This window comes from Macaca mulatta, chromosome 16 (genome assembly GCF_049350105.2).
Source record: "Macaca mulatta isolate MMU2019108-1 chromosome 16, T2T-MMU8v2.0, whole genome shotgun sequence".
In the NCBI taxonomy this organism is placed as follows: Eukaryota; Metazoa; Chordata; class Mammalia; order Primates; family Cercopithecidae; genus Macaca; species Macaca mulatta.
The window spans coordinates 66817893-66839221 of record NC_133421.1 but is presented as its reverse complement, the minus strand read 5'-3'; the positions used below and the strand labels follow the sequence as shown (position 1 = coordinate 66839221).

The window sequence follows — 21329 nt, the reverse complement described above, 5'->3', positions numbered from 1 at the left end:
AGCAGAGATGAACATGGCCCCACTGAATACAGAAAGGTTGACATGGCACTTACCCAAGTCTTAAAGGCGTGCCTCTTCCCATCTCACTTGGCTCCAAGAGGGATGAGGACTCTTCCAACAGGTCTGGATCCGCCATCTGCTGATGATGCAATTCAGCCTGAATTCACAAATCAATTAATATCTAATGAAAATAGTTAGTGGCATGCAGGGAACGAGGAACCAGGAGACAGGTTCAGAAAATAAGGATGAAAAAGAAAACAAACCACCAAAAGACAAGATACACCCATAAAAAGACAAGAAGAATAGGGGACGAAAACCAATAAAATAAATGTGAGGTAAAGAAAGCATAATTGCCCCAGTAAAGCATCTGGGGAAATGGTTTTAGAAATAAGGAATAAAAGAAAAAAAATTAAGTGATGGTGACATGTATAAATCTGTTACTTGGTGGAAGCCATTTTCTCTCCTATGTTTCCCTGAATTAACCATGAAGGTGCCAGGAAATACCTCTGCGTGTAGACAGGAAGCTAAAATCTCTCTCCCTTCTGTGCAATAATGAAGACGCTCTGCAGATACTCTCAACATTTAATTTCTGGGCAGCTACAAACTAGAATTTTCCCTGTGTGAGAATGTGAAAGATAGAGGCTCTCTTTCCAAGGAAGAAGCAAGGCACTGCCATTGTCTTTGAATACTGTGTAGTCTGGAGAAAGACAGAAGGGGCAGCTCCAGATATCTACGTTTCCAGCCCCTTTAAAATTCAGAACATGAGAACTTTCAGCATGGTCACTTACAGAATGCTCCAAGCCATGGGATTTAAAGAGTATTTATGTCTTCGAAAGGATAAGAAGCACAATAGCTGGGCAAGCCTGTAAAAACATATCTGAATGTCCCATTTTCTGACTAGGAATCTTCTAAATAAGTTCACATAGGCTTTACAGTTGTAGGATTCTTGAGAACACAGCTCAAGAATCAAGTAAAGTGAAGGAAAAGCAACTGATAATAAACCAAACTAGAGCTCATGGGCTGATGTAATTGGTAAGATTTAAAATGACTTCCACCATGACAGTTTATACAATGAAATGAAGAAGGATCTTCCCACACACGGGTCTACGTTTCCTAGCCTCTCTCTACCCAACTCATCCTACCACCCTTTACTCCCATCAGAAAGGAGAAGCTGCTCCAAAAAACAAAACAAAACAAAACAAAAACCAGTCCAATCATCTTCTCCTTTGCCTCATCGCCCCAACTCTAATATCCAGGCAATACTTGTTTGACCAAAAACTAGGAGTAAACCAGAACAATCACCCTCTTCAAAAGCACAATAAGACAAAAAGTCAGAAGAGTTTTTCTCTATCATTTTCATTCCAAATTTCAATTTGATTCTACCCGTCAGCCACACTCTTTTTTTTTTTTTTTTTTTGAGACGGAGTCTCACGCTGTTGCCCAGGCTGGAGTGCAGTGGCGCGATCTCGGCTCACTGCAAGCTCCGCCTCCTGGGTTCACGCCATTCTCCTGCCTCAGCCTCCTGAGTAGCTGGGACTACAGGCGCCCGCCACCGCGCCCGGCTAATTTTTTGTATTTTTAGTAGAGATGGGGTTTCACTGTGGTCTCGATCTCCTGACCTTGTGATCCGCCCGCCTCGGCCTCCCAAAGTGCTGGGATTACAGGCTTGAGCCACTGCGCCCGGCCAGCCACACTCTTAAAAAGCAGCACAGGGACCATCAGTTGATAAAGTCACGGGATCATAAACATAGCAAAAAGAGGGGAAAAACTGTGTATAAATTAGATGGTAAGTCTGAAGGCCTAAAAAATTGAAAGCAATCATTTTGGGAAGTAAGGATCAACACCAGAAGTGCAGAGAAATACTGTCATGAGATTGGAAAAGTTTAAGATGAAATCATGGAGACACTGGTTACCACTTGCTGTTACATGGAAGTTGAGGGGGTTCTTTCAGTTTCTACTTGCAATCAAGTCAGCTGACTGCAGGCAACTTGTTTTCAGGATCCCGATGATTACAACATTTCAATTTGTTCTTGATTTATCCCTTGGCAAAAACCAGTGAGCCTGACTGCTACTCACAAGACTCCATCCTACTCGCCTGGATGTCTCACAAGACATGGTTTAAGTCAACCCTAAATATCAGACTCAATGCAAACACATGTGCTCTAAAGTGGACAACCGATGGAAAAGCAAACAGTACTTAGCAACTAGACCACTTCAAAGACTCTATCTAGGACTCTCTGAGAATAAAAACAACAAAATTAAAATTCAACAGAAACTTGCAATAATATTTGAATTGCTAATTTCACCATTTCATACTTAAGAATTCTGTCTTAGAGAGAAAAGTTACAAATTTTTAAATAAAATTGTGCCTGGTGAGAAACTAGGAAGACTAGAACCACCCACTAACAGAAGGCCTTTAAAGCAATATCTAAAACCACGTGGCTGAGAGTATCTAAATCTTAGAGCAGGGGTGTCTGATCTTTCGGCTTCCCTGGGCCACACTGGAAGAAGAACTGTCTTGGCCCACACATAAAATACACTAACACTAATGATAACTAATGAGCTAAAAAAATAAAAATAAAAAATTGCAAAAAAATCTCAAAATGTTTTGAGAGTTTACGAATCTGTGTTGGGCCACATTCAAAGCTGTCCTGGGCCACATGAGGCCTGAGGGCCATGGGCTGGACAAGCTTGTCTTGAGGGTATCTGGGTCCTCTAATAACAACACTGTAAATATCCCTCTACATTACTTGCTATGCCCTCTGGTTTCTCCATTCAGATACTGAAAAACATGCCTTACAAAAAGGAAGTAGGAGAACTTCAGTTCTGTTTCTACAGCAATTAAGTATAAATAGCACATCCAGTTCAAGCTATGTCAATTACCAAGAACAAACAATTATTGCCATCTACATCAAGAAAAAAATTTTATTTCATTACTTAAGATATTCACCCAGGCCCCAAAGGAAATGGCAGATGGGAAAAAAAATAAAGAAAGCAGATGGATGGAAAACTGAGAAGGAAAGGAAAGCAGGGATCTGCATGCCATTAACCATTACTTTTCCAGTCTTCTTTACGTTCTCATATGTTATGGTGCTTATGGTAAAAGATGCAGAGAAATCTCTCCAGCTCTTACAGTTCTTCATAAGCAAGAAGACTGAGAAAAGGATAATCATTAACAAGTCATTTTAAATGCCCTAGATAAGAAATGACTAAGTCAAATTTGTAATCATCTTTAATCATAAGACTATTCAATATGTTTATTTTTCCCCTTACACACACCTTGCCAATCATAACTCCTATGCCTAAATATAGAATCATTTTCTGATTTAGCCATTTCTGCTAACTCATTACTGTGAATTATTGATTGTAGTCACCAAATTATAAAAAATAAAGGTTTAAAACTGGTAGTGTTTTAGGCCCTTTGCAAATATTATAATTTCAGACATAGAAGAAAATCTCATTAAAAATCCTAAGTTTCCAACATTTGAGGGTCCCAAGTGTCCTATCTTTTGCATTATTTGAAGCGCACTCGCATGTGCAGATGCAAAGTTGTGGCAGTGACACCTGAGCCTCCTGCTAGGCAGCAGCAGGGCAAGGTCTATGGAAAGGAACCTGGCTGAGGCTGTGAGTGAGCGCAAGAACAGGCAAGGCAGAGAGGTTCCTGCCAGGAGACTTCTTGCAATGCAGTGAGGCTGCTAGGAATGAAAGGGGAATTGATGACAAAAGCAGCATGAGAACCTCTCATAGCCACGGCCTTGTGCTCTAAGTACTTCCAGAGATTAAAAAAAAAAAAAGTTTTGAATAAAATAGGAGGGGGAGGCTGGGTGCGGTGGCTCACATCTGTAATCCCAGCACTTTGGGAGGACGAGGTGGTTAGATCACTAGGTCAGGAGTTCAAGACCAGCCTGGCCAATATGGTGAAACGCCCGTCTCTACTAAAACTACAAAAATTAGCTGGGCATGGTGGTGCACACCTATAGTCACAGCTGCTTGGGAGGCTGAGGCAGGAGAATCACTTGAACCCGGGAGGCGGGGGTTGCAGTGAGCCAAGATCGCGCCATTGCACTCCAGCCTGGGTGACAGAGCAAGACTCTGTCTCGAAAAAAAAAAAAAGGAGCGGGAAAACAGCCCAGCATGAATAAGGCACAAAGATCATGAAGACTTAGAGTCTGTCTTCTCAAAATAGGCATTTAGTGTTTAGACTTATTATTCACAAAATAAAATTCCTAAATCCATAAATTATGATTTAAAGTATCATTTTTCCAAGTGGTTCCTCTTATTTTCATTTTTACTAAGTTCTTTTCATTAGAAAATTAATAGTTTAAATAATTATTTCCCTTAAGGGAATCCATCTATCAGTCTTTATTCGGAATTTCTCCAAAAATGAACCATAATAGGAAGCTGGCTCTCATTCTTAAACTTAGGAGGTCTTGAAAGACATTTTCATATGAGATAGCAATATCTCAGCAGTAAACTAAAGAGTATATCAAAAGGGGAAAAAATGGGGACAGGGAAGGTGAAAGAATTAAGCTCCAAATAATGCTAGAAAGTAGCTGAGCTCTGACTATAAGGCCAGGTTTACATCAGATCTGTAGTTAGCAGCTTGGACATGTTTAGCAAAGCGCACATCTGTGAGCATATGAAAGCGTCATGTTCTGGGGTGCTTCTTAATATGACCGAATGATACATGCCTTGAACACGTCTTACTCATCTTGTGTCTCACAATGAGTAGGTGCTCATTACATGTTCAGTGAATTAGTGAACAAAAATATAATGTCTGGACAGTGAGCATACTGGAATTGCAGGTTCATTAAAAACACATGGCTTAAGTGGCGATGCTTATTGCAAAAGACCTTAAACACTTAAGAGTTAATCACACTGTCCCACACCCTCTAACGTGATGTCATTAGGGACTGGCAAAAGAAGTTACCACTAGACTCAAAATTCTCGACTCCATGAGCAAGCTAAATAAATATTAATACCTTCTGATTCTTGAAAGGACCAGGAAATTAAATTCATATGAGTTTTTCCCCTTTCCTTTGCCCCAGCAGATCCTTTTAATTAAATGGCTTCTCTGAGTCAAATCCTTAAATTAGTGAGGAATGTATCACATCCTCAGCAGACTTTCTCTAGCCCAGCTGTTTTCAAACTAGCATGCCTCAGGATCACCTGGTAAATACAGACTGCTAGGCCTAACTCCCAGAGTTTCTGATTCAGTAGGTCTAGGGTGGAGACTGATAATTCATACTTCTGACAAGATTACAGGTGAGTCTGCTGCTGTTGTTTGAAGAACTCCTGCTCCAACCTAGAGAATTATGGATATTTAATCTCCCCTCAAAAGATAAAAATTTTAGGCCGGGCGCGGTGGCTCACACCTGTAATCCCAGCGCTTTGGGAGGCCGAGGCGGGCGGATCACAAGGTCAGGAGATCGAGACCACGGTGAAACCCCGTCTCTACTAAAAATACAAAAAATTAGCCGGGCGCGGTTGTGGGCGCCTGTAGTCCCAGCTACTCGGGAGGCTGAGGCAGGAGAATGGCGTGAACCCGGGAGGCGGAGCTTGCAGTGAGCCGAGATCGCGCCACTGCACTCCAGCCTGGGCGACAGAGCGAGACTCCGTCTCAAAAAAAAAAAAAAAAAAAAAAAAAAAAAAAAAAAAGATAAAAATTTCTGAGATGAGGCAGTTAAAAACAAATTTTTTTTTTTTTTTGAGATGGAGTCTTGCTCTGTCGCCCAGGCTGGAATGCAGTGGCATGATCTCAGCTCACTATAACCTCTGCCTCCTGGGTTCAAGCGATTCTCCTGCCTCAGCCTCATGAGTAGCTGGGATTATAGGCTCCCGCCACCATGCCTGGCTAATTTTTGTATTTTTAGTAGAAACAGGGTTTCACCATGTTAGTCAGGCTGGTCTTGAACTCCTGACCTCCTGATCCACCTGTTCAGCGTCCCAAAGTGTTGGGATTACAGGCGTGAGCCACCAAGCCCAGTCTAAAAACAATAAAAAAAAAATAAAAACTATAGATATAAATTTAAACTACAACTGAGAACACAGCAGATGCTAACTAAAATGGGCCCCTACCAGGTGCAGTGGCTCACACCTGTAATCTCAGCACTTTGGGAGACAGAGGTGGATGGATCACTTGAGGCTAGGAGTTCGAGACCAGCCTGGTCAACATGGTGAAACCCTGTCTCTACTGAAAATACAAAAATTAGCTGGGGGTGGTGGTAAGCACCTGTAATCCCAGCTACTCGGGAGGCTGAGGCAGGAGAATCGCTTGAGCTTGGGAGGTGGAGGTTGCAGTGAGCTGAGATCACACCATTGTACTCCAGCCTGGGCTACACAGTGAGACTCTGTCTCAAAAAAAAGGGCCTCTAAATTTAAAAGCTTTGCCAAGTTTTCTTGTTGAGCAAAGGAATTAAAGAACTTTATGAGAAGGCACATTGAACAGTGACTGTAACAATCCCTAAAGTGTCTCATATCATCAATCTGGTGGCAAAAACACCTGTCAAGAAGACAGTTACTGTACTTCAGGCCATCAGAAAAACCACATCCAAGTTGAAAGCTAAGACTCCTCCCCAGGCTGAATTAGGAGAAAGGAGCCTTCTGCAAGCCTTGCTCCAGATCCTTTCCATGGGGTCACCTCAGCACATTGTCACCTGGACTAAGTCACCTACATTTTTTTTTGAGACAGTCTTGCTCTGTCCCCCAGGCTGGAGTAAAGTAGCTTAATCTCGGCTCACCGCAACCTCTGCCTCCTGGGCTCAAGCAATCCCCTCACCTCAGCCTCCTGAGTAGCTAGAACTACAGGTGTGCACCACGACGCCTGCCTAATTTTTGCATTTTTTGTAGAGATGGGGTTTCACCACGTTGCCCAGGCTGATCTCGAACTCCTGGGCTCAAGTGATCTGCCCGCTTCACCCTCCCAAAGTACTGGGATTACAGGTATGAGCCACCATGCCCAACTGAGTCACCTACATTTTTTTTTTTTTTTTTTTGAGATAAGAGTCTCGCTCTGTCACCCAGGCTGGAGTACAGTGGAGCGATCTCAGCTCATTGCAACAACCACCTCCCGGGTTCAAACGATATTCCTGCCTCAGCCTCCCGAGTAGCTGGGATTACAGGCGCCCACCACCTCACCTGGCTAGTTTTTGTATTTTTAGTAAAGACCAGGTTTCACCATGTTGGCCAGGCTGGTCTCGAACTCCTGACCTCAGGTGACCCACCTGCCTCGGCCTCCCAAAGTGCAGGGATTATAGGCATGAGCCACCATGCCCGGCCTCACCTACATATTTAACCCAAGAACTTATTAACATGTTTCCCTTTAAGGTAATGCATCTAAGTTTACGTGATAACCCAAAAGTTTCAAACAAGCATCCTACCAATATTTTCCACACAATACATACAATGAAAAACTCTTGAAAAATTAGTGTGATGTGTGCTATCTGAAGTACTGAAAAATGTGCTCGAAGGTTTATAAGCAAACATAGAGAATAAAATAAAAATTTGATGGCAAAAGGTTTGGTGATTAAACCTTTGTTATAATTTTGTCTACAACCAAATGTTTGTTTCTTCAGCTTTGACCTTAAGCATATACTTACCTTATAAGTATAAATATAATGTAGAAATTTATACTAACTACATTTATACAACTACTTCAGGGTTCCTTTCCTCATCTTGAGATGAAAAATTGAAGAAAATGTGAAAAAATGCAAAACCATGGCTGGTTGTGTACTGCATGAAAAATGGAACATAATCTCACATTTCTTTAACTAAAACAGGGTGCAAAAATGGCATTGCTTCCAAAATAGCAAATTAAAATAATTACTGGAATAAAAATATGGCCCACTTGTGTGAGTGTAATATCAGCTGCTCAAACACTAAAAGAAACAATAGTCTGACCTCATCAAAAAATTGCTGAGTTTTGCGAAGTATAAATTTTAATTCAGTCAGTTCCAGGAAGTTTCTCTTCAGAGCTTCCTGGTTTGTGTTGATTTCCTTCAGTTCATTTTCAATCTTCTCAAAATTGGCCTAGAAGAAAAAAGAAAATAGATTAGGCTAAGCTCAATATGTTTGCTCTGAAAGACAATAAATGAATTCATCCCACATAACTGTCGCCAAGCTGATAGTTCAAAGAGATCTTGGACTTGCCTAGCAAATACTGTGATTTTACTAGAGCAATTTTCTTTTCTTTTTTTTTTTTTTTTTGAGACGGAGTCTCGCTCTGTCGCCCGGGCTGGAGTGCAGTGGCCGGATCTCAGCTTACTGCAAGCTCCGCCTCCCGGGTTTACGCCATTCTCCTGCCTCAGCCTCCCGAATAGCTGGGACTACAGGCGCCCGCCACCTCGTCCGGCTAGTTTTTTGTATTTTTTTTTAGTAGAGACGGGGTTTCACCGTGTTAGCCAGGATGGTCTCGATCTCCTGACCTCGTGATCCGCCCGCCTTGGCCTCCCAGAGTGCTGGGATTACAGGCTTGAGCCACCGCGCCCGGCCAACAAGCAATTTTCTTTTTTTTTTTTTTTTTTTTTTTTTTTTTCTTTTTTTTTTTTTTTTTGAGACTGAGTCTGGCTCTGTCGCCCAGGCTGGAGTGCAGTGGCCGGATCTCAGCTCACTGCAAGCTCTGCCTCCCGGGTTTACGCCATTCTCCTGCCTCAGCCTCCCGAGTAGCTGGGACCACAGGCGCCCGCCACCTCGCCCGGCTAGTTTTTTGTATTTTTTAGTAGAGATGGGGTTTCACCGTGTTAGCCAGGATGGTCTCGATCTCCTGACCTCGTGATCCGCCCGTCTCAGCCTCCCTAAGTGCTGGGATTACAGGCTTGAGCCACCGCGCCCGGCAAGCAATTTTCTTTATGGAAATTTTTTTGCTTAAGATAATCTTTCCTGAACCGAGGCGGGTGGATCACTTGAGGTCAGGAGTTCGAGAGCAGCCTGACCAAAATGGTGAAACCACGCCTCTACTACAAATACAAAATTAGCTAAGCAAGTTGGCGCATGCCTGTAGTCCCAGCTACTTGGGAGGCTGAGGCAGGAGAATCACTTGAACCCGGGAGGCGGAGGTTGCAGTAAGCCAAGATCACACCACTGTTCTTCAGCCTGGGCAACAAGAGCAAAACTCCACCTCATAAATAAATAAATAAATAAATAAATTAAATAAATAACCTTTCCTGGCCAGGCACGGTGGCTCACGCCTGCAATCCCAGCACTTAGGGAGTCTGAGGCGGGTGGCTCATCTGAGGTCAGATTTCAAGACCAGCCTGGCCAACATGACGAAACCCCGTCTCTACTAAAAATACAAAAAAATTAGCTGGGCGCAGTGGTGCATGCCTGTAATCCCAGCTACTTGGGAGGCTGAGGCAGGAGAATGGCTTGAACCCGGCAGGCGGAGGTTGCAATGAGCCAAGATTGCACCACTGCACTCCAGCCTGGGTGAGAGAGCAAGACTCTCTCTGAAAAAAAAAAAAAAAAATAGTATTTCCTTTCTAAGTCACTGTGGAAGTAAAAAAAAAAATAGCCTTTCTTTGTTTACAGATTCTATTGTATACTTGGTAACTTTCTCAGGAGATTTCAGATGGATAAAATAATTACTGAGAGTCTACTGGCTGCCCATTTAGTCTGCAAGAATAACCAACTAGTAGATAGGCCAGGTATGGTAGCTCACACCTGTAATCCCAGTACTTTGGGAAGCTGAGGCAGGCAGATTGCTTGAGGTTAGGTGTTCGAGATCAAGCTGGCCAACATGGGAAAATCCCATCTCTACAAAAAATACAAAAAAATTAGCCAGGCATGTTGGCACACAGCTATCGTCTCAGCTACTCTGGAGGCTGAGGCACTAGAACTGATTGAGCCTGGGAGGCAGGAGTTGCAGTGAGCCAAGATGGGGTCACTGTACTCCAGCCTGGGTGACAGCTGTGTCTCAAAAATAAATAAAATAAAATAAAATAAAATAAAATAGTAGATAAATCAACTTACTCCAATAAGGTTTCGATAAACCAATAGACATTTACTTAGTGGCATATAATACTGTTTCAGTGCTGTTTGTCACCATAAAAGAGGGGATAAAGAGGGGATTCACATGGTCTGGCCATAAAAAAAGAATAAAATCATGTCATTTGCAGCAACATGGATAGAACTGGAGGTCATTATGTTAAGCAAAATAAACAGGGCGCGGACAAATAACACAAGTTTTCACTCATACGTGAGAGCTAAAAAACTTGATCCCGGCCGGGCGCGGTGGCTCAAGCCTGTAATCCCAGCACTTTGGGAGGCCGAGACGGGCGGATCACGAGGTCAGGAGATCGAGACCATCCTGGCTAACACGGTGAAACCCCGTCTCTACTAAAAAATACAAAAAACTAGCTGGGCGCGGTGGCGGGCGCCTGTAGTCCCAACTACTCAGGAGGCTGAGGCAGGAGAATGGCGTGAACCCGGGAGGCGGAGCTTGCAGTGAGCTGAGATCCGGCCACTGCACTCCAGCCTGGGTGGCAGAGCGAGACTCCGTCTCAAAAAAAAAAAAAAAAAAAACCAAAAAAAAACTTGATCCCATAGAGGTAGAGAGTGGAATGATAGATACCAGAGGCTATGAAGGGTGTGTGGGTTTGTGGGGGGATGAAGAGAGATTGGTTAATGTAGACCAACATACAGTTAGATAGAAGGCATAAGTTCTAATGCTCAATAGCAGAGTAGGGTGCCTATAGTTAACAGCAATGTACAGTACATACTTCAAAATAGCTAGAAGAGAAGAATTGAAATGTTCCCAACACATAGAAATGGTAAATACTCAAGGTGATGGATACTCCAAATACCCTGACTTGATCATTACACATTCTATGTATATACCAAAATATCACATGTACACCATAAATGTGTACAAATACTATCTATCAATAAAAAAGCGAAGGGGAAACTCACTTCAATCCCACCTACAAGAAACAATCAGTAGATAATGCTGTCAAAGTTAGCAAGAATTACTTTACTCTCTATCTGCTCAGGAAAGTAATTTCTGCATTTAAGTAGAAAGAAACTTTTCTGGTTTTCTGAGAAGAACTGTTTACCTCTAAGTCAATCATGTCCCGGGGGAAGGGAACCTCTGGGTTTTCACCGGTGTCCAAAATCAGAATGTTAGCTTTTCTTATCTCTTTCTCAACAAATCCTAAAATGACAGAATCAAAACATTCATGCCTACCTACACATGCTCAAAATTGCCATTATTTAAGGAAAAGAATTAGCATCTAAAGCCTGACTACAAAAAGTTTTATCCAAGAAAGATACTTTTTATATATATATATTCGTTTAATATAAAAGAAGCACCTTTTTTCTCCACATCCCTCTTTCTCCAACCTCACATTCTCTGAAGCTACTCCAAAGGGTGGTCATCCCACAACTGCCTTCTTTCTTTCTTCAGGTCTTAACACTGGCCTTCAAGGCCGCACCTCTCCTCCCAACGCGAATGCCACTCCAAAGTATGACAGTTCTGGTTATAGATACTATTGGCAAAGCAGAGTTATGGAAGAAGAGTACAATACAATAGAATATTTGACACTTAACACACTAGTGAGACAACTCCAGATCTAAAGGGGTTCATTAAATTTGAAAACAATCAGGTCGGTTTTAAGCATAAAAAATAAAAATGAGGCCGGGCGCGGTGGCTCAAGCCTGTAATCCCAGCACTTTGGGAGGCCGAGACGGGCGGATCACGACGTCAGGAGTTCGAGACCATCCTGGCTAACACGGTGAAACCCCGTCTCTACTAAAAAATACAAAAAACTAGCCGGGCGAGGTGGTGGGCGCCTGTAGTCCCAGCTACTCGGGAGGCTGAGGCAGGAGAATGGCGTAAAAACCCGGGAGGCGGAGCTTGCAATGAGCTGAGATCAGGCCACTGCACTCCAGCCTGGGCGACACAGCAAGACTCCGTCTCAAAAAAATAAATAAAATAAAATAAAATAAAAATGAAAAAGCAGAACAGGTAATAAGGACCCAAAATACCAGAAGAGAAAAGTGTTTCAAGTGACAACTACAACTGTTTTTTAGAGTGGGGACCAATTCACTTATCAGCTAAGCACAAGTTGGCTTAGTAGAGTGGCAAGATCATGGATTTTTGAGTCAGACAGAACAACCTGGCTTCAAATACTGATTCCATCATAACTGTTTACGTTCCAGGGCAAGTCACTAAGCCTCTCTGATCTTTAGTTTCCTCAATCATTAAATAAGGTAATACCCATCTTGAAGGAATGTTGTGGGGGAATGAATAATGTATGTGAGCAAGCTAGCCCTCAATGGAACTTAAATAAATGTTAGTTTCCTCCCTCTTAAATAGCTCAAATTAAAAGGTGGCTCTGCTGACAAAAACTGATGGTGTGCTGGGTCCTATTTCTCAAAATTCTATAATGTAGTTTTGTTTTTGAAATCTCACAAAAAAAATAACCAGTTTTCAGCTTGCAGCATGTTATTTCAAACAAGGTTTCCGTTAAGCACTACTTAGCCCAAAGACCACAAAATCTACTCGTATACCAGAAATTCACCTCAGCATCTTAACTGCAAGATTTTTCCTTTTTCTTTTCTCTTATAGCATTTTCTTCCTCTATTAAGAGGACTAATGTCATTAATCTAAGACAAATGATTCATTAAAAGAAAATTACACAAGACCAAAGTGCACATACGAAGCTTTCGATCCATTTCTTCACATCTTCTAACTTCATTCACAAATTTCCGTTGGAAAACATTCACATCTGGATTTAACTGAAAAATAAAAACACAATACCAAACATTGAAATATTGTATCTATTTCTTCTGTTTCTCAAGCAACACATTCTGCAAAGTGAAAAACTAATTTTGTGTAAATGCATGATGCAACACTAATCAAAATTGTCTACTGGTCCGAAAAACTGCTTTACGGCCAGTCACACCAGCTAAGGATAAAAACTTCCTCCTTCGTTGCTGCAACATTACTGGAATGGAGGTAAATTAGGTAAAACACAATGGTACAAAATGTTCTGCCTAGACCAAAAGTCTCAGTGAGCTTCCTTCCCACCACCTAAAATTTGGGCAATGAATATCACAGAAACTCTGTTTTCCTTCTCTCTTTCTTTCCAAGCAGAAGAGGAACTTCTCTTGTTTTTCTGTCCCAAGGCCCTCACCTTCTCAGTGACAGGCTTTAGTTTTTTCACTCATACCATAAGTAATTTTCTTTTTCTTTTCTTTTCTTTTTTTTTTTTTGAGACAGAGTCTTGCTCTGTCACCAGGCTGGAGTGCAGTGGTGCAATCTCAGCTCACTGAAACCTCTGCCTCCCAGGTTCACGCGATTCTCCTGCCTCAGCCTCCTGAGTAGCTGGGATTACAGGTACACGCCACCATGCCCGGCTAATTTTTTTGCATTTTTAGTAGAGACAGGGTTTCATCATGTTGGCCAGGATGGTCTCGAACTCCTGATCTCAGGTGATCCACCCGTCTCGGCCTCCCAAAGTGCTGGGATTCATGCATGAGCCACCACGTCTGGCACCATAAGTAATTTTCAAAGCAATATGACAGATGTTCAGGAATATACAAATAAAAACAAAACAAGTACCTACTCACTAAAAAGCTAGCAACCGGCCGGGCGCGGTGGCTCAAACCTGTAATCCCAGCACTTTGGGAGGCCGAGGCGGGTGGATCACGAGGTCAGGAGATCGAGACTATCCTGGCTAACATGGTGAAACCCCGTCTCTACTAAAAATATAAAAAACTAGCCGGGCGTGGTGGCGGGCGCCTGTAGTCTCAGCTACTTGGGAGGCTGAGGCGGGAGAATGGCGTGAACCCGGGAGGCGGAGCTTGCAGTGAGCCGAGATCACGCCACTGCACTCCAGCCTGGGAGACACAGCGAGACTCCGTCTCAAAAAAAAAAAAAAAAAAAAAGCTAGCAACCTGGCCAGTCACAGTGGCTCACACTTGTAATCCCAGCATTTTGGGAGGCCAAGGTGGGCGAATCACCTGAGGTCAGGAGTTCAAGTTCAAGACCAGCCTTGCCAACATGGCGAAACCCCATCTCTACTAAAAATACAAAATTAGCTGGGCATGGTAGCGCACACCTGTAATCTCAGCTACTCGGGAGGCCGAGGCAAGAGCATCGCTTGAACCTGGGAGGCAGAGGTTGCAGTGAGCCAAGATCATGCCATTGCACTCCAGCCTGGGTGACAGAGTGAGACTCTTGTCTCAAAAAAATAAATAGGCTGGACGTGGTGGCTCATGCCTATAATCCTACCACTTTGGGAGGCCGAGGCAGGAGAATTACCTGAGCTCAGGAGTTCAAGACCAGCCTGGGCAACATGGTGAAACCCTGTCTCTACTAAAAATACAAAAAATTAGCCGGGCGTAGTGGTACATGCCTGTAATCCCAGCGACTCAGGAGGCTGAGGTACAAGAATCAATTGAACCTGGGAGGTGGAGGTTGCAGTGAGCCAAGATTGTGCCATTGCACTCCAGCCTGGGCAACAGAGCAAGACTCTGTCTCAAAAAATAATAATAATAAATTAATTAAATTAAATAAAAAGCTTGCAATCTAATAGAGAAGGTGAACCCAACCAATAAAATAGCATGTGATAAATTCCATAAAATTAACACAAAGAAAAAACTATATTTACTCAACATTTATGAAGCACCAAATATGTGTCAGATACTGAACTAGGCACTGGGGAAAATACAAAGAATAAGCTATGTCCTAGCTTTGAAAAGTTGAACAACACAATTTATTAGCTTAATCATGTATATGTGTATATATATTATATGCATACACACATAGAAACATACAAACACATTGGCCGGGCACAGTGGCTCATGTTTGTAATCCCAGCACTTTGGGAGACCGAGGCGGGCAGATCATGAGGTCAGGAGTTCGAGACCAGCCTGGGCAACACAGGGAAACCCTGTCTCTACTGAAAATACAAAAAAATTAGCTGGGCGTGGTGGCGGGCACCTGTAATCCCAGCTACTCGGGAGGCTGAGACAGGAGAATCGCTTGAACCTGGGAGGCGGAGGTTGCAATGAGCTGAGATCGCGACACTGCACTCCAACCTGGGTGACAGAGTTAGACTCGGTCTCAAAAAAAAAAAAAAAATACAAACACACAACACATACATATCCATGCATTCAACAGTTCTCTCTTCAAGAACTCAATATATTAATATTAGAGGAATCGAAGGCAAAAATTTTTATTAGCGATTAAGATTAATAAGCTATGTCCCGGTCTTCAGCTCTATAGAAGAGACAGATGCAAACCAATTATTACAATTTGTTGTGATAAATGCTATTAAAAAGGAAGTAAAAGATTTGGAAAACTGTTGGCAGTTTCTTACAAAGTTAAACATACACCTACCCAACCCATGACTGAGCATGCCACTACTCAGTTCCCGTTGACCTTTGAACAATGTGGGTTTGAACTCTGCTGGTCCACTAATACACAGATTTTCTTCCACCTCCGCCAGCCTGAGACAGTAAGACCAACCCCTCCCTTTCCTCCTCCTCAGCCTCCCTCAATATAAAGACAATAAGGATGAAGAGCTTCATAATGATCTACTTCCAGTAAACACTGTTTATCTTCCATATGATTTTCTTAACAGTATTTTTTCTCTAGCTTACTTTATTCTAAGAATACAGTGTACAATACATATAACATACAAAATATGTATTAATCGACTGTTTATGAAATTGGTAGGGCTTCTGGTCAAAAGCAGGCTATCAATAATTAAGTTTTGCGGAAGTCAAAGTTGTATGCAGATTTTTGATTACATGGGGAGATCAGCACCCCTAACCCCTGCATTTTCAAGGGTCAATTGGGTTTGCTTAAGAAAAATCAAAACCTGTAAGTTAAAAAAAAAGACTTTTACAATAATGTTTACTTCAGCTTTAATCATAATAGCCCCAAATGAGTAATGACAAAAGAAAGGATGAAAACATTGTGCTGTATTCATACAATGAACTACTTACTGTTCGGCAATTTTAAAAAATGAACTACAGATACTTGCAAGAAACAGAGGTTGAGTAAAAGAAGTCAGACATTAGAGTTTGCAATTATGAGTCATTTACATATAATTCAAGAACAGGGAAAACTAATCCTATGACGACAGCAATCAAAACAGGTTACCTATTAAGGGTAGCAACTAGCAGTAGACACAGATACTTTTCTGGACTGATGAAAATGTTCAGGCTGGGCCTGGTGGCTCATGCCTGTAATCCTAGCATTTTGGGAGGCCGAGCAGGGGTGGATCACCTGAGGTCAGGAGTTTGAGACCAGCCTGGGCAACATGGTGAAACCTTATCTCTACTAAAATAAAAATAAAAAAAAAATTAGCCGGGCGTGGTGGTGTGTGCCTGTAGTCGCAGCTACACAGGAGGCTGAAGCAGAATTGCTTGAACCCAGGAGGTGGAGGTTGCAGTGAGCCGAGATCGCACCACTACACTCCAGCCTGGGCAACAGAGCGAGATTCCGTCTCCAAAAGAAAAAAAAGTTCCATATCCTGATTGGGGTGCTGCTTACAGAGGTGTATAAAGTTATCAATTCAGCAAATTGTACTCTTAAGATGTGTACATTTCAGCCAGGCACAGTGGCTCACACCAGTAATCCTAGGACTTTGGGAGGCTGAGGCAGGAGGATCGCTTGAGTCCAGGAGTTCAAGACAAACCTGGGCAACATGGTGAGACCCTATCTCTATTTTTTTTCTTAATGTTAAAAAAAATTAACAGAACTAGAAGAAACTGAAATATCTGTTGGCCAGGTGTGGTGGCTCATGCCTGTAATCCCAGCACTTTGGGAGGTTAAGGCAGGTGGATCACCTGAGGTCAGGCATTCGAGACCAGCCTGGCCAACGTGGTGAAACCCCGTCTCTACTAAAAATACAAAAATTAGCTGGGCATGGTGGTGCATGCCTGTAGTCCCAGCTACTCGGGAGGCTGAGGCAGGAGAATTGCTTGAACCCAGGAGGCAGAGGTTGCAATGAGCTGAGATTGCATCACTGCACTCCAGCCTGGGCGACAGAGCGGACTCTGTCTCAGAAAGAAAATCAACAACAACAACAACAACAACAACAAAAAAAAACACACATAGGAGAAATAAAAGCAAAAAAAGTAACTGTACGGGTTACCTCTGGGAAGAAAGAGACACTGGAGGTTTCAATTATACATGGAATGTTTCCCTCTTAAGTAGATAGTAGAAACACAGGTGGTCATTATAATATTCCCCCCACCTCTTTTTTTTTTTTTTTTTTTTGAGACAGAGTCATGCTGTCACCCAGGCTGGAGTGCAGTGGCATAATCACAGCTCACTAAGCCTCGACATCCCGGGCTTCAGTGATCCTCCCAAGTAGCTGTAGCTGAGACCACAGGCATGTGCCAGCACACCCAGCTAGGTTTTTTTTTTTTTTTTTTTGGCAGAGACAGGATCTCCCTAGGTTGCCCAGGCTGGTCTCCAATTCCTGGGCTCAAGTGATCCTCCTGCCTTGGCTTCTCAAAATGCTGGCATTTCAGGTGTGAGCCATTGCACCTGGCCCCATCTCGTTTTTCTTTATGACTGAAGTACAGCATAAGCAAAAGGAAAGAAGGCTGAATAGAGCCAATAGATGTTAAGAAGGGGGACAACATAGGACCAGATGAAGAACTGCAAATTAAGGATGATAAGTTTTTTGCTGCTGTTGTTTTTTGAGATGCAGTCTCACTCTGTCGCCCAGGCTGGAGTGCAGTGGCGCAATCTCAGCTCACTGCAACCTCTGCCTCTCAGGTTCAGGCGATTCTCCTGCCTCAGCCTCCCAACTAGCTAGGATCACAGGCCTGTGCCATCATGCTAAATTTATTTAGTAGAGACGGGGTTTCACCATGTTGGCCAGACTGGTCTCAAACTCCTGACCTCACGATCTGCCCACCTCAGCCTCCCAAAGTGCTAGGATTACAGGCGTGAGCCACTGCACCCAGCCTAGATTGTCCATATTCTTTAGATAGCTTCTCCAAGTGCCCAGTATAATATTCCAAAATAATGAATATTCAATATATGCTTATTTATATACTACATATCTATAGCTGGATACCTCAAATTTTGTTTTTTTAAAAGGTACTACTATATGGAAAAACTGCAATATATTTTTTAAATACCTTGCTATTGGTGTTAAAGAGCCCAAAACCAAAGTGAAAGCCTTGGTCAGGTTAGTTTGGTAACCTCTCCCTGCATCCCAATTACCTGGAGAATGCTTAGGATTGTTCTGAAAGTAAGAGCTAGCAAAAGCATGGAAGGATTGGCACAAAACATTCTCACCTTTAGAAAGACAACTCAAAATGTGGATTCTGCCAATAGGAAGCCAGTGCTATAATGTTATTTTTGCAAATAAAAAAACAAAACATTCATCATAAGACATCTGACCACGATAACAACAGAGTTCAGCAGTAATCAAGTCACAGCCCCACAACTACTTACGTCACGAAACTGAACCTTTCCAAGTTCTCCTAATTCACTGACACAACAATAAGCAGCTTCTGACTGTAGAAAAAGCTGGGCCAGTGTCATTTCTTCACTCCGGAAAAGCTCCCCCATGGTGGCAGAAGGTACCAGTCAAGTGGGTACCTGGATTTCTCTCCAATCTGAAGCAAAGAGAAATGACATAACTTTGGAAATTACCACAAGGGCTAAGAGCAAATGACACCCCACTAAGGCTCTTGCATTTACATTTCTTCCACCCCATGAGGACAGGTCAACAACTGTTTTGACACCCTATCTAGAAAGATGGAAAGGAGAAATTGCAAGGGCAGTTCCTGAATCCTGTCCCACAGAGTGCCAGATGAAAAGTCACTTCCGTTCCAGTCAACATCAGGATCAAATGACAACATTTTGGGCAACTCAACATATAAGAATGTATCCAGATTAAAGACAGGAACTGAGAACCTCAAACAACTCTTTAAATACCCAGGACACAATATTGAGGCAGTGACTTTCACACTGTTCAATCTGTTTTTGCTAGTGCAGGAAACAAACAGAAGAGGCCTTGATTACCTCTCATAAAGATGTCTGCCTTGTAACTATCCTTCTCCCTTCTACTGACAATGCGCATTTCTAAAAGCCCAAAGTTCTGGCACTATCCTAAAGCTATGGCTACACTAAAGGGGTTAATCTTCCAGATTCCTCAGAAAATAGTGTTTCCCCCTTAGGAATTCAAACAAATAACTATTATCTGGCAAAAGCAACCAGCTTGCATATTAAGCTCAATTTCAAATCAAGCATGACAGGAACACACTGGTAATGACAAAGCAGTTTTATCAAGCCACAAAGAATAAGCCTTCTACCTCTGCAGCTTTCTGTTTCTCATCCCTACCTTCAAGATTAATTACATTCTTCCATCTGTCAAATCTCATGAGCCAATAAAGGTTTCGTTTTAGGGCTGTCTTACTGTAGCCGGGTATGAGACAACTGGCGCTATCAGTGGTCCTGAAACTGCAATTATTTATTCTCTATCAGCTAATGTTTAAGGCACAGCCTGTCCAGTATCCAAACTCAGAAAAATGTACAGTATTTTTAGTGTCATAAGGGCATCTATGTTGAGTACTGATAGATGAGTCTGACATCAAAGGAAGATGTACTCTTCTAGAAGGCTGGGAGACATTTTGAGAAATCGGAACGAACAAACCTTTGTGCATGTGATGTTCAAGACAGTAACACACGCTCAGACATAAGCAAGGACTTCTCAAGAGAATATGTAGGTTGACGTTAAGATTCTGTACATCTGAATCATCCAAATCAGCTGTTACCGGCACCACCCTTCAACAAAGAGAGATTCTACAACCTCTAAACACATAAAATGAGGCCTGATCAGCAGAGTTCTGGGACTGTGGATAATGATAAGCCTCCAATGAGTCGCCTCCCTCCTCCTGCTCTTTAAAGATCACAGGTCTCCCAAGAGTATCTCTATAGCAATGGAGGCTAACAGAAAACTAATTAGGCCAAAGTAGTCTGGACGATCACAAAACAAAATATGAAGAAACAGCAATTCTGCAAAAGATGAGTCCAACTACAGCGCCCCTGCGCCCTGCCTCGAAGAATCTCACTCCTGTCATCCGGTCCTCGCCTCCTCCCACGGTATTCACCTGCTTCATTTCCTGTCTACCCAATGAGCAGGAATTCTCTGGACCCAGGCACATCTACTTCGGGATGGGAAAAAAGGAGAGGAAAACCCCCAAACTGAGAGACCCTTTAAGAAGCCCCCTAAATTCTTCTGCCTATCCAATAACCTCCCGTTCCTCCGCCCACCCCTTGAAGCAGGGAAGGGATTCGGGGCTTCCAAAGGGCAGTGAGCCTCCGGTTCCTCAGGACAGAAGAGGTGCCCAAGGAGGAGGCGAACCCCCATTTTATCTCGAAGACTTAAGATCCCTGCCAATTCCTTTGACAATCAAGGGGGCTCTTAGAAGGATTTCCTACGTCCATCGAGGGCCGCTCCCTGTTGCACTAAACCTACAGCCCCAACTCACCTCCAACCGCCGCCACAGCAGCCGCCACAGCAACCGCCGCAGCCAAGCCCGCAGCCTCCGCGGCTCCGGGAGCAGCGCTTCGACGTCAGTGCGTCCGCAAAGCCCCGCCCCTGCGCCGCCGCCGGCCCCCGCCCCCGCCCCCGCCCCCGCAATGACCTCATTCCAGTTGGCCAATGGGGCGCGGCCTTGTCTGGGCTGCAGCGGTGCGAAGTCACGGGGATCGCAGGCGAGACTCGGCAAGCTGACGCCATCTTGGCCCTTGTGCTGTGTCTCCAGGCTGCGGAGGGTTAGTAGGAGGGGCTGGAGTTGCAGGTGCTCGAGGCCTTAAGTTCCTGAGCCTCCCTGAATCCTTTTTCCTTACCCCTTATACTGAGGCAAGGTTGTCTTTTCTCTTTCTTTTTTTTCTTTTCTTTTTTTTTTGATGAAGTCTCACTGTGTTGCCCAAGCTGGAGTGCAGTGGCGTGATCTCGGCTCACTGCAACTTCCACCTCCTGGGTTCAAGCGATTCTCCTTCCTCAGCCTGCCAAGTAGCTGGGACTACAGGCACGCACCACCATGCCCGGCTAATTTTTGTATTTTTTTTTAGTAGAGACGGGATTTCACCATGTTGGCCAGGCTGGTCTCGAACTCCATACCTCGTGATCCACCCACCTCCGCCTCCCAAAGTGTTGGGATTACAAGCGTGAGCCACCACGCCCGGATTTATTTTTTATATATTTATTTATTTTTAAGATGGTCTGTTTCCCAGGCTGGAATGCAATGGTGCATTCTCGGCTCACTGCAGTCTCCGCCTCCCGGGTTCAGGCGATTCTCCTGCCTCAGCCTCCCTAGTAGCTGAGATTACAGGCGCGTGCCACGCCGCC

At 43.4% G+C, this 21329-nt stretch overlaps 1 protein-coding gene across 50 annotated transcripts in view; it reads right to left on the bottom strand.

Moving 5' to 3' along the window:
• ATP6V0A1 (ATPase H+ transporting V0 subunit a1) overlaps positions 1 to 20556 on the bottom strand; it is a 170944-nt gene extending 150388 nt beyond the window's left edge. For 23 of the 50 annotated variants that reach the window (XR_013406775.1, XR_013406774.1, XR_013406779.1 and 20 more), the window contains exons 1-6: positions 20467 to 20556; positions 18425 to 18588; positions 12654 to 12732; positions 11049 to 11146; positions 7900 to 8028; positions 54 to 136 (exon numbers count right to left, since the gene is read on the bottom strand). Coding sequence is in view for 37 of the 50 variants with exons in the window: in XM_077971661.1 (XP_077827787.1) it covers positions 54 to 136; positions 7900 to 8028; positions 11049 to 11146; positions 12654 to 12732; positions 18425 to 18541 (506 nt within the window). In the remaining 13 variants the exon portion in view is untranslated. Of the gene's footprint in view, positions 1 to 53; positions 158 to 7899; positions 8029 to 11048; positions 11147 to 12653; positions 12733 to 18424; positions 18589 to 20466 lie in introns of all 50 variants that reach the window. The other 27 variants (XR_013406776.1, XR_013406780.1, XR_013406781.1 and 24 more) reach the window with 6 other exon arrangements.
• Between the last annotated feature and the right edge of the window lie 773 nt (positions 20557 to 21329).